The sequence below is a fragment of the Geotrypetes seraphini genome, chromosome 17, assembly GCF_902459505.1.
Source record: "Geotrypetes seraphini chromosome 17, aGeoSer1.1, whole genome shotgun sequence".
Lineage (NCBI taxonomy): Eukaryota > Metazoa > Chordata > Amphibia > Gymnophiona > Dermophiidae > Geotrypetes > Geotrypetes seraphini.
The window spans coordinates 17,268,772-17,281,096 of NC_047100.1; the positions used below are offsets into that span (position 1 = coordinate 17,268,772).

The 12,325-nt window shown below is 39.0% G+C and overlaps 1 protein-coding gene across 25 annotated transcripts in view; it reads left to right on the plus strand.

Moving 5' to 3' along the window:
• Nucleotides 1-12,325, plus strand: part of SLMAP (sarcolemma associated protein) — a 186,834-nt gene that overhangs the window by 63,257 nt on the left and 111,252 nt on the right. For 13 of the 25 annotated variants that reach the window (XM_033925848.1, XM_033925847.1, XM_033925853.1 and 10 more), the window contains exons 4-11: nucleotides 291-327; nucleotides 2,493-2,555; nucleotides 5,380-5,475; nucleotides 6,074-6,145; nucleotides 8,834-8,974; nucleotides 10,392-10,529; nucleotides 11,293-11,461; nucleotides 11,564-11,614. In XM_033925848.1, coding sequence (XP_033781739.1) covers nucleotides 291-327; nucleotides 2,493-2,555; nucleotides 5,380-5,475; nucleotides 6,074-6,145; nucleotides 8,834-8,974; nucleotides 10,392-10,529; nucleotides 11,293-11,461; nucleotides 11,564-11,614 — 767 coding nt within the window. The remainder of the gene's footprint in view (nucleotides 1-290; nucleotides 328-2,492; nucleotides 2,556-5,379; nucleotides 5,476-6,073; nucleotides 6,146-8,833; nucleotides 8,975-10,391; nucleotides 10,530-11,292; nucleotides 11,462-11,563; nucleotides 11,615-12,325) is intronic. The other 12 variants (XM_033925852.1, XM_033925855.1, XM_033925838.1 and 9 more) reach the window with 1 other exon arrangement.

The following is a 12,325-nucleotide window of genomic DNA, read 5'->3' on the forward strand; positions in this document are numbered from 1 at the left end:
AATTTAATAGGAAATAAATTCCTTTTTTTTTTTTTGTCTTTAGACATGTGATATTCAGATCTTTGATCTTTTTAATTGTATAGCAACAGTCATTTCTCAAGAGCCTAAAAGATAGGCTTCAGATCAAGTTCCTGTCAAGCTTTGTAAACCAGATTACATTTTGTAAAACCACATAGCTTGATATGTGGAAAAAGACCACTGCTCACACTGTATTTGAACTACTGCTGCATTTTACTTCTAAGAATGACGTGACTGCACAACTCAAAATTGTTCCTTTAATTTTTTGCTAGTGTCATCCAAGCTCCCTTACCAAGCCCTGTTGACAAGGTAAGCTATTCGTTTATCTGAAGAATAAGAAGACTGGTAAACTGAAGCTCTTATACAGTAGGTGTGTGTCTTGAATTGGACAATTCAAGCCTTATTCTTTACTAAACAGGGTAGTGTTCCATGCGGTAGCTAGGCTCCTTTGAAATAGTGTGGTATGCAGATTGTCTGATACTGTTTTTATGAAAATTGGGTAAAGAGAAGGAAAATGAGACAAAGATCAGGGTCACTTCAATGTAAGTATTTGCATTATAGGTACACCAATGCACTATTCCTTTCAGTTGTATTTTAACACTAATATAGATTAACTTATCTTACATTAAGAACATTTTTAGTAGAGTTTGGGGTATTTTTGCAAGACAGCTGTTATTGTAAGACTGAGTTATTTCCAAATGGGAAAGATCGGTAATTTGAAGCAGCAATATTTGTCAATCTTGGCTTTAGTTTTCTGCCTTTTAAAAATTGAGGTCATATTATTGTTTTATTAACCCTAAACAGATAATTTTCTTAAACATTGTCTGGTACTGTTCTGGGTTGTGATCTGCCAAATGCAGTAAAATAAATGAATTAATCATTTAGTCAGGGGTGTCCAACCTTTTGGCTTCCCTGGGCCGCATTGGCCGAAAAAAGTGTTTCTGGGGCTACACAAACGCTGCAGCAAGAGAGAGGAGGGAGCTTGCAAGACGGTAAACACCTGGGGGCATCAGAGGTAAACACTGCATTGACCGGGGCCGCACAAAATACTTCACGGGGCCGCAGGTTGGACCCCTGATTTAGATGGAGTTATACAGTCCATTGTCTACTGCTTGCTCTTTAAAAGAGCCCAGCAGACAATGTTATCTTCGCATTATTCTATGTCCAGTGTATGAGCGAGTGCCCAAGAGCATTGTTAAAAGACTTCTGCACCTGATATTTGGTGTCGTACCAGGTCAGCTTTGTGTGTGTTTGTGTGTATATAAAATTTAATTCCTTATTTTATCTAACAATGTGCTTGATATGTGAATAGTATGTCTGAACCGTATAAAACTGCACACAAGCAGATGTGCTGAAATAATGTAAGCAAATAGATAACAGTACTCTGCCCTGTTACTGTATTACTAAAAAAAAAACCAACAAAACCTTGCAGACATGGTATTCTTACAGAAAAGACAAGGGAGGTGTCTTCAACCAAAACGGGGGACCACTGCCTTTTCTGTTAGCCAAATGAGCCAAACTTGGTATGGTAGCGGGCTGCTCCTTTCCTCGGTACCAAAGCTTTACAGCATTTAAATGGCAGTAATGTAGACCACCTCTTTCTGATCGGTAAAGGACAATCCAGTCCATCTATAGTGGTGGGGACTCAGCTTTCTAAAAATTGAAGCACTTTGTTATTCAAGAATGAGAGAATTTGAAGGAATTAATCCTTTATTTGTGCTCATTTTTGTTATCGGAATTTTTTTTTTTATTTTACTTTATTTTTATTAATAGAGAAAAATTTAGCTCATCGTAGTCGGCTATTGTCATGGCTCTGTCTACCATAGACAAACCATGGCCTAGATGTTCAGTGCCTGACCTAATCTGGATGACGGCATTGAACATCTGGGGTTTTCATGGCCACCAAAAGTTATCCGGGTGTTAGCTGATGTTTAGACCATCGCCTGGACAAATAAGCAGATAAAGTTAAGGCAGTCTTTTTTGCTATCTTAAACTTTATCCACTTTGCTATCTGGCACTGGCCAAAATATGGCAGCTAACTGAATAAAACCTACCCACAGACAACCCTGGACTGTGGATAGTGCCGTCGTATACAATTATGTACTTCTGCAAATTCAGCAATAACTAGTGTGTGGGAAATAAGCAGTTAGCAGCTGCCATAACCAGTTATCTCCTGCTGAGGGCTCCTTTTACTAAGGTGCACTAGCGGTTTTAGCGCACGCAGGAAATTACCGCGTGCTATGTAGCTAGAAGTAACGCCAGCTCAATGCTGGCGTTAAGGTCTGGCGCGCGCTATTCCGCGCGTTAAAAAGCCCTAACGCAGCTTAGTAAAAGGAGCCCTGAATATTGGTTTGTCTTTTGACATGAAGGTAAACCATACAAACGGAGTATACTAATGTTTCTTTTTTAATGCATTTTTTCCCTATTTTTGTGACTGACATTTTTCCAAATTGTTCGTTTTCTACAAATTGCAGGTTGCTGCTAATACTCCTACTATGTACTCTCAGGAACTGTTCCAGCTTTCTCAGTATCTACAGGTAAAATGAAACGGCAGTCCCTCCTTTCTCTTCTAATTTGTTTGTCTTGTTCCTTTCACCTACATGAGTTAACAGCACTTTGTTGAAATATGTTGATATTTATAGAGTTATCATATATGTGCAGTAACAGGTAAGAAGTACATGCCTGTTCTTGTGAAAGGCTAGAAGGGTGACTTCAACATGTAAGCAAACCTTGTTTATCATAAAGCACCTGCTTTTGGCTTGTTCCTGAGATCAGTTGCATTTTTGCAATCCTGGTCAAGGGACATAGGTTTGTAAACTGCTCTTATACAGAGTACCGTAACAGTAATTTTGACACGGAGACACACAAGTTCTGTCCCTGCCCCATTCTTGCACGCTCTGCCTTAACTGCACAAGTCTCGAACACTTATGGGGAATAGAGAGATCTGTGGGGATGGAGAAAATTTGTCCCCATGTCATTATCTACATGTTTTCTCTATTTTTTTAAACCTATGATCAGTTGATTTTTACTATTGCACTGAGCGACAGCTTTAGCTTGTCCTCAGGGTTAAAATTTGGTAGTCGCATATTCTAGCTACATAAGTTTAGAAATATCTGTGATACACAATGTTTTGTCATGGCCTTTAGCCCACTGATCTAACTAGAATGGTGATCTAAATAGTCTCATATTGTTATCAGTGGTGACGTTTTCTCCAAGTTAATGTTGAAATGACTAATAGCTTAGTGCACCTGTACTTCTGCTACCTTGAAAAATAGGTGACTACTGAATGGCAAGGACTTTACTCTCCAAGGCAGTAGTTATCCCTCAAACATACTCAAGAACATAGTAACATCCAGTCTGCCCAACCTGATTCAATTTAAATTTTTTCTTTTTAGCTATTTCTGGGCAAGAATCCAAAGCTCTACCCGGTACTGTGCTTGGGTTACTACTGCCGAAATCTCCGTTAAAACCTACTCCATCCCATCTAAATCCTCCCAGCCATTGAAGCCCTCACCAGCCCATCCTCCCCCAAACGGCCATATACAGACACAGACCGTGCAAGTCTGCCCAGTACTGGCCTTAGTTCAATATTTAATATTATTTTCTGATTCTAGATCCTCTGTGTTCATCCCACGCTTCTTACAGAACAGTGTCTCTCAAACTTTCTCGAGCCGGGGCACCCTAAAGGTAGCGGCCACGGCTTGAGGCACCCAGAAGTGTGAGGATGTCGCTGTGATGACATCATGCATATGCATGACATCATCACATTGACGTCCGCGCATGTGCAGAAGCCCTTCAGATGGGCCCTGAGATGCAAGTAGGGAGTGCCAGCAGGGAAGAAGGCCATAGAGAAGGAGAGGCACTGGCGCCAGCTGATTGCCTACAGCAGTGTTTCTCAACTACTTCAAGCTAAATACCCCCCTAAGTCTAACAGATATCAACTGAGTACACCAACCACAGACCTCCCTAGGCCCACCCAAGCTCTGCCCCAGACCCCATCCCCTTTACTAATTGTAATGCAATTTTTTCCATTCATTTTTCATATATACACAACGGATATAAATGCTCAAAACTGATACATTTCAATCACTACATTGAAAATAAAATAATTTTACCTACTGGCAATCCTCTGCAGACTGGTGTAATTAGCTTTAAAGGTGAGACCGGGAGGTCAGGGGGAAGCTGGAGGACGCTAGAGAGAAGGAGGAAACATGCAGGCTTTTGGCGAATCGGGCAGCGCTGGCGCTGTTCCGTGTAGGGAAGTCAGCTGGTAGGCGCCTCTCTTCCTCCTCAGTGTGCCATGGCACACTTGGAATCTCAGGAGGCACACAGTTTAAGATACACTGTTATAGAAAATAGAAGCAAATGTTAAGGAATTGATGTTTCTTTTCACTAATTTTTCTGAACAAACTGCAAACTTTTGTTCTGTGAAGCTAGTTCATCAGTTCTGCTATGTATAGCTCTTAGTTTGAATGAGACAATTACAGGGAAAATGACAGATCAGTCATGAGCTCTGGCAATCGCTCTATAAAAAATGAGGAGTGCTTCATGTCCTCCCCACAAGATTGTCTTTGAACTGATCACAAATAGATATGAAAACCCTTTTCTTGTCCTGCGTTTCCCACTTATAACTGTTTTAAAAAGTATCTATTGCTTGAACACCTACTTTAAAGCAGTAATAAGGACATTTGTAGCTTGTTAGACCAGTTGTTCCCAAACTGAGTTATGACCCCTAATATTGTCACATAATCCTCCTTTGGGGTTGTCCACGTACAGGACAATGTCATCAGGTCCTGCAGACTGTGAGATTCTATAGCTTGGCGTGTGGCTCAACAAAGGATGTAGACTGGCTTGGGGCAGAGGCATGGCGGGAAAGAAAACCAGAGCTAAGGTGGGAGGTAGGACCACGAGAATTTTCTGAGCAGTAAAATGAGATTACATTCATGTGAACCCTCAGCATGGTTAAGCTGGTACTTTAGAATTTAATAATTTTGAAGATACCCTTTGAGCATGGTTCTTTGAGTTTTCTGGCAACTGAAGTGACTCTTTGAGTGATCAGCATAGAGGTACAGCTTGAAGTTTATGTACTATGAAACAGGGCTGTGGAGTCGGTAGATAAATCCTTCGACTCCGACTCCTCAGTTTCCGGTACCCATGACCCCAACTCCAGGTACCCCAAATTGACTCCGACCTCACAGCCCTGCTAAGAAAAATAGTAAGACCTTTGAGTTTTTAGAATAAGTATTTGTAGATACTGTCTTAATGCTATGCTCATTGGCATCTTAACAGTGTACTTGCATTTTTATAGATTTTTCATTGTGAATCTACCTATTTCCTCTGCTTTCAATAATAATTTTGTAGGAGGCCTTACATCGGGAACAGATGTTGGAACAAAAGTTGGCCACCCTTCAGCGGCTATTAGCCTGTACACAAGAAGCTTCAAATACTAGTTGGCAGGTACTGGCAGGCCTTTGCATTCTTTTGCAGACACACACTGAAGATGCCACGTGCAGATAATGAGGCTTCGTAAAACATAACATTAAAAGTACTTCCAAGTATGTTTGAGTAAAAGGCCAGTGTTTAGTAAAACCGACCATTTACATATCTTTTCTTCTTAAATGAGCCTTGAGAGGACAATTATATAAGATACATGTCTCATACAACCATGCGCATACTCTTGCATTAAAGCACAACCAGTAATGCTAACAGCAAGTATAACTGGAAGCCAATCATGTAGTTAGTTGTTGTCTTATTTTAGGCAGTGAGTTTGTTTATTGAAAGCTTCTACACTGTTGTGGAGTCAATTCAGAGTGGTTTATATGAGCTTCTGTAATGGTGTTACAATACAGAGTTAGCGTTTTTTTGAAATGGTTTTCAGTGCAGGCACATTTATACCATAATCATCCTACGTATATGTACATATAATACTCGTATTGCGTACTATGTTGATGCTGCTTCTCGCTTTACATATTATTAATCTAATTCATTTTTTAAAAATATTGTATTGGGACATTTTCTTCTGCTTTTTCTAATTTGTTTGCTTTTATACCAACAGGCTTTAATAGCTGAGGATAGGCTGCTATCAAGGTTAGAAGTCATGGGAAATCAGTTGCAAGCATGTTCAAAAGTAGGTAACCTCAATCTGAATAAGCAGTATGCAACGGTTATAAATATGGACCATACAAAATAATAATGCTCCAGACCCTGGTGGTCTGTGTGCTTCCATACAGTATGTTGTCTTCACTATACATTACTCTGGATTTTCAGTTAAGTTGATTCTTAAACTTAATATTGCTGTATCTTTTTAGAGTGCCTTTTGGATTATAACAGTTCTGACTGTAGAGATAAAAAAGAAGGTTAATTGATCATAAATCATGTTATTGAGCTAATTTGCCCAAATAACATTGAAACTAGCAGCATGTGCCTGAAAGTTTAAGATCAAAACCAGTAACTACAGGGTTTGTGGTTTTGAAAATGTGATTATGAGACCAAGCAAGGAATCTGAATGCAGCCAAGCAGGCATTATTGGCTGCGTCTCCTAAATAAAATAAGGGACCCGTGGACTAAAACACAATAATTATCTTTGTTTTAGCATGTGTGCTAAAATGCCAGTTAATGTGATGTATGATGAATGTTTTTGCACTACTGCTAAAACGTAACCTATTCATAAGATACACTCAAACAGCATGCATTCTAATACAAATACTGTTATGTGTACACGCTGCTTCAGAAAGCAACTGACCTAGTCACTTAACCTTCCAGATGCAAGCTTAGATTGTAAGCCCTTCAGGGACACAAATGTAACTCTTCTTGAGCTACAACTGAAAAGCTGTGAACAAAATCATAAGCACATAAGAATTGCCATACTGGGACAGACCAAAGAAAGGGCCATCAAACCCAGTATCTTGTTTCCAACAGTGGCCAACCCAAGTCCCAAGTAATAAAACAAATTTTATGCTACATATTCTAAGAATAAGCAGTGGATTTCCCCAAGCCATTTCAATAATGGCCTATGGACTTCCTTTTTAAGAATTTATCCAAGTCTTTTTTTTAAACCCCTCTAAGCTAACTGATTTCACCACATTCTCTGGTTGTAAAAATGCCAGGTGATTTGGGGGATATGAGGATATCATATCCCACTTCCCTTGGAAACAATGAACTCGGCAATGCTTAACTTTTTCTTTCCCTGAAAAATGCTTATATGGATTAAAGGGTTTAGCAACCCTAACTAACCCCAGCACATAGACATAACAGAGCAGATAAGGAGTTTGGTAGTCTCAACATGTGAAGATTGGTTGGTGCTATTTAAAAGCAATAAATAACATGGTAAAAGAAAACTGTGTTCTCCCTACCACATTCTTCTAAAGCCTTTCAACTGAAAGGAGAGGAAGAAAAGGAGTGATCAAGACATGGATCTGAGAGCAGGGGTGGTGATGTAGGAGGCGAGCCAAGGCTGTCAAGCCATTTGATCTGTTTCAGAAAGGGCTGTTAAGCATCTTGGCCTGTTTTGTTGGGGGAGGATTTGGGGATTGAGGATGGAGGTTTGTTAGGACATCATAGCATCTTAAATTGTCTAAGGGAAGGAATCCATTGGGGCACACCAAGATCACTTGTTCTGTCAGAGGCTGTGAGAAATGTGGGCATCCGCTGTTATGTCTTTGGGAAAGAAGATATTTGGTGCCTGAAGTTCTCCAACTGGTCCTCGAGCGCCAAAGGCAGGTCAGGTTTGCAGGATATTCACAATGAATATGTATGAGATGGATTTGCATGCACTGCCTCCTTGTAATGCAAATCTATCTCATGCATATTTACATTGGTGGCTCCAGATAAACTCTTTGTCCAAGAGCATGTCTATTCACATCCCCTCATAAATGATTTTGACAACCTATCCCAGCCTGCATGATGGACGCTTTCACAGAGAAAATGGTCCATAAGTCAGTTGGAGCTCCAAGCCATTCAACTGACAATACAGTCAATGGAGAAATCCCTGAAAGGCAAGGCAGTCAGAGTTTTCTCAAACAATGCCACCGCAGTGGCTTGTGTCGACCAGCAGGAGGGCACCAGAAATGCTCAGTTAAGGCATGGAGGCTCAATTATTGTTCCAGTAGGCAGAAGCTCACTTGCAGGCAATATTTTGCAGCCCATGTAGCAGGAGCAGTGAATGTAGAAGCCTACTATCTCAGCTGACAGACACTGGACCCAGGAGAATGGTCATTGTCGTGAAGAATGTTCGACTTTATTGTTTGATGTTGGGGTCTTCCAACGAGGGACTTAATATCCTTGGTCCAGAACAAAAAGGTGGCTTGCTTCTACAGCCGCAGATTTGAGCTCAGAAGCACCAGGTTGGACGTGTTAGTTCAAACATGATCAGTGGAACAGGCTGCAGTATGCGTTTCCCACGTAGCCAATTGGAGGCTGGGTCATTCGTAGACTTGCGAACCATCCGGGGATGATGGTACTAGTGGCCTTAGATTGGCTATGTTGGCCATGGTACGTAGATCTAGTTTGTCTACAAAGGGAGCAGAGGGAAAGGAGAAGGGAAGGGAATTTCATTTTATAATTCCTGTAGTTAATGAGTCTGTATAAATGTGATTAAGAATGTGAAAAGTGCAGCACATGTGTTTGAGCATTATGTCAGCACATACCAGAAACTTAGGCTGTGATCCAACAGTCAATAAAAGAAGATGTGTTAAAATTTCCAACAAAAAATAAACTTAGTATCAATGCAGAATGGAAAATGGCTTTTCAGCACAATGTTAGTCAGTGCATTATATTCCAGTGTGTGTGTTTTTGGATTTTTTTTTTCTTTTTGCAGAATCAGACAGAAGATGGTATTCGGAAGGAGTTGGTAGCATTGCAAGAAGACAAACACAACTACGAGACAACAGCCAAAGAGTCCCTGAGGCGGGTCCTACAGGAAAAAATAGAAGTGGTCAGGAAACTCTCTGAAGTGGAGGTATCTTATTTACTTGCATATATTCTTCTAAAATAGAAAAGAAGTTGAGACTGGTGAAAAGCAAAAGTCCATCTGCAGTGTCATTTCCATTGTAATTGGGAATAAATTCATTGTTAAATTTTGATAGTTTTTTTTGCAGAAATATAGCAAATTTGGGTATATGTTTTACAATACTACTTTATTAGATGAAGATATTTTGCATGAAAGAAAAACATATTATTACTACTATAGCACTGTTAGATGTATGTAGCACTCTTAAACATTCAAGAGACAGTCCCTGCTCAGTAGTGCTTACAATCTACAGTAATCATATATATAGAAGATATTTCTGAGCACTTTCCAAACTATATTTAACTTGTATGTAATTACGTTTATAAGTCTGCTTAATGTGAATCCTAGCGGCCTTCATATATTTGTGACCCTGCTTTTTGTACTGTCTTAATCAGTCATTTTTTTTAAATCAAAACGAAGTATCCAGAGTTGTTTGCAGATAAAAACCATAAGGGGTAGTTATTTTGTCCTATTTCTGTGCCACAGAATATTTAGTCTCTAAATTGTTACGGATTTGCCCTATGCTTTGTTAAAAACAAATATGTATATTATTTAATCTGTTTTCATAAATCAGCTATCTTCAATCCCATTCTGTACAATTTCATAAACAATTTAAAGTCATTTTATCCCCTCGTTTTCTATATACCAGGTCTAATCCCCAACTGATGCATTTGACCCACCCCAGCTTTTAAGTATATTGTTGTATGCAGTTCACCTGACTCCCAATCAGTCCCATAAGACAGTTGACTTGAAATTGAGCTACCTTACCCAAAGGGCTTATTCCCTCCTATGCCACTTGTGATAAATGAAAAAAAATCAATGTATCAAAGAGTACCTCTGCAGATAAGTGTCAGGAGAGAGTATGCAAGAGCTAAGTTATACCCAGTAGTGGAATGTTAATGCCTGCCAGCCCATTATCGGTTCCAAAAGATGCATGCTGACACTAAAAGCCTACTGGCATTTCCTGTCTCTGTAGCTCCCTTACCCCCTCCCCCTTTTTACAAAACCATAGCACAGTTTTTAGCACCAGTTGCGATGGTAACAACTCCGACGCTCATAGGAATTCTATGAACATCGGAGCTATCGTCATGGCCAGTGCTAAAAACTGTGCTACGATTTTGTAAAAATGGCGGATTTAGTGTAAAGGGTTCACCTACAAGTGTATTTATTTTCAAATTTTGTAAGTGATCTCCATCGATTTTGAGATATCTAACTCAAACTAGAGAATTATTAAATTTTATTAATCCATCAAAAGTTGTAACACACACATACTTTTGTCATTAGCCTTTTCGAAGAGTATTTAGATCAAATCAGAAATCAAGATTCTTTGAAGGCTTTTCAAAATTTCTTTGTTCTAAATTTTTAGCGAAGTTTAAGTAATACTGAAGATGAATGTACCCACTTGAAGGAAATGAATGAACGAACGCAAGAGGAATTAAGAGAACTGGCAAACAAGTATAATGGAGCAGTAAATGAAATGAAAGATCTGTCAGACAAGCTGAAGGTATGAAAGGACTCCCATCTAAACCAGAGTAAAATGTTTATAAAACAATATATTACCAATAAATAATACTTTCTCAAGATGTGACTTAGTGCAAATGTTATTGAAAATGCTTGAGGTTCATGTGTATATGAATGTTTAAACAATGAAGTCTGATAATAAAGACCAGAAATATAGATCTAGTTTAGGAAATATAACTAACTTACTTCGTATTATAGTGATGGTACTTGGTCAGGGGCGACAAACCAAATCTCCCTTTGTAACCTTAGGTTGTTATTAAGCACAAAGCTGTGAACACACATTCTGCATTATCCATTACCTTGTTCTAACTTAGGAAACAGAAGCTGGGCTAAGGAACCAGAAGGCAAGTCCTTGACATGGCAGTGCTGATGACCCTCTGGGCAGCATTCATTTCTTTTTAAACAAATATTTCTTGGGTAGTGTTAAAACAAAGCCTAATGGTTGATGCAGTGGACTGAGAACCAGGGGAACTGGGTTCAGTTCCTGCTGTAGCTCCTTGTGACCTTGGGCAAATCACTTAATCCTCCATTTTCCAAGGTACAGTACTTAAGCCCTCTAGGTACAGGGAAAGAATATATATAATATGTAAACCACTTTGGTTATACTACATAAAGGTGGTATATCAAGAATCTAATAAACTTCATTAATGGTCTTCCGTTAATACAGATTTTCAAAAGCTGGTTAGTGAAAATTGTATCTGAAATATTTTGTTAAGAGTATTAAGTATTGTGTTAACTTTGAGCAGACAGCAGAAGGAAAGCAAGAGGAAATTCAGCAAAAAGGACAAGCTGAGAAAAAAGAACTGCAGCACAAAATAGATGAAATGGAGGAGAAGGAACAAGAACTTCAGGCCAAAATTGAGGCTTTGCAGGCAGATAATGACTTCACCAATGAACGGCTGACTGCTTTACAAGGTAGGCCTCCGTCCTCGCCAACATAATTGAGAATTTTTTTTTTTTTTTTTTTTTTTTTTTTTTTAATTTGCCACATATTTTTTCTTGGAATTCTGCTTGCAGTACGGTTAGAACACCTTCAAGAGAAAACACTTAAAGAAAACAACAGTTTAGGTAAGTGCTATGCTTAGTAAGGTTCCTTGCTTAAAGAGGAATGTCAACATAACTAACACATGGTTTTGAATAAAAAAAGAAAAATAAGCTGGCATAAGATGTGGAATTTGTGTTGTACAGTAACATTTTTCTAGGAAACAAACTCCCTTTTGTGTAAGTATAATAATGATAAAATAAAAAAATTCAGAAGTAAGGTGATTCCTTTTTTATTGACTTGGTTTTCGTTCCCTTTTAACTGATAACTTGAAATTCTCTCACTCATTTCCTAAACCACATGTCCACTAATAGTTACTAGTGCTGCCTGATTTATGGAAAAATTATTCAATTCGATTTGGCCCATTGAATCGATTTTTTGATTTGATTAAATTTGCTTTTCCTGCCCAATTGGGCGTTTTTTTTTTTTTGGGGGGGGGGAGTTCCAAACGTCCTGGTGGGTTTATTTTGTAGCCTTTCCACACACACCCTTTTTCCCTCTCCAGCCCCACGCCAACGCTGTGGTATAAACAAAAAAGTATTTTCCTCTCTCTGTTAGGTTTTAGCTCATGCTTACTAACACCAGCTCTGGTAGGATACACATTTCAAATCTGACATATTGTAATCACAAAATAGAAAATAAAATTATTTTTTCTATTTTCCACTGCCATATGCAACATTTGATTCTTTCCCACTGTCTACCATCTTTATCTCTCTCTCTGTCTCTCTTTCTTGTGC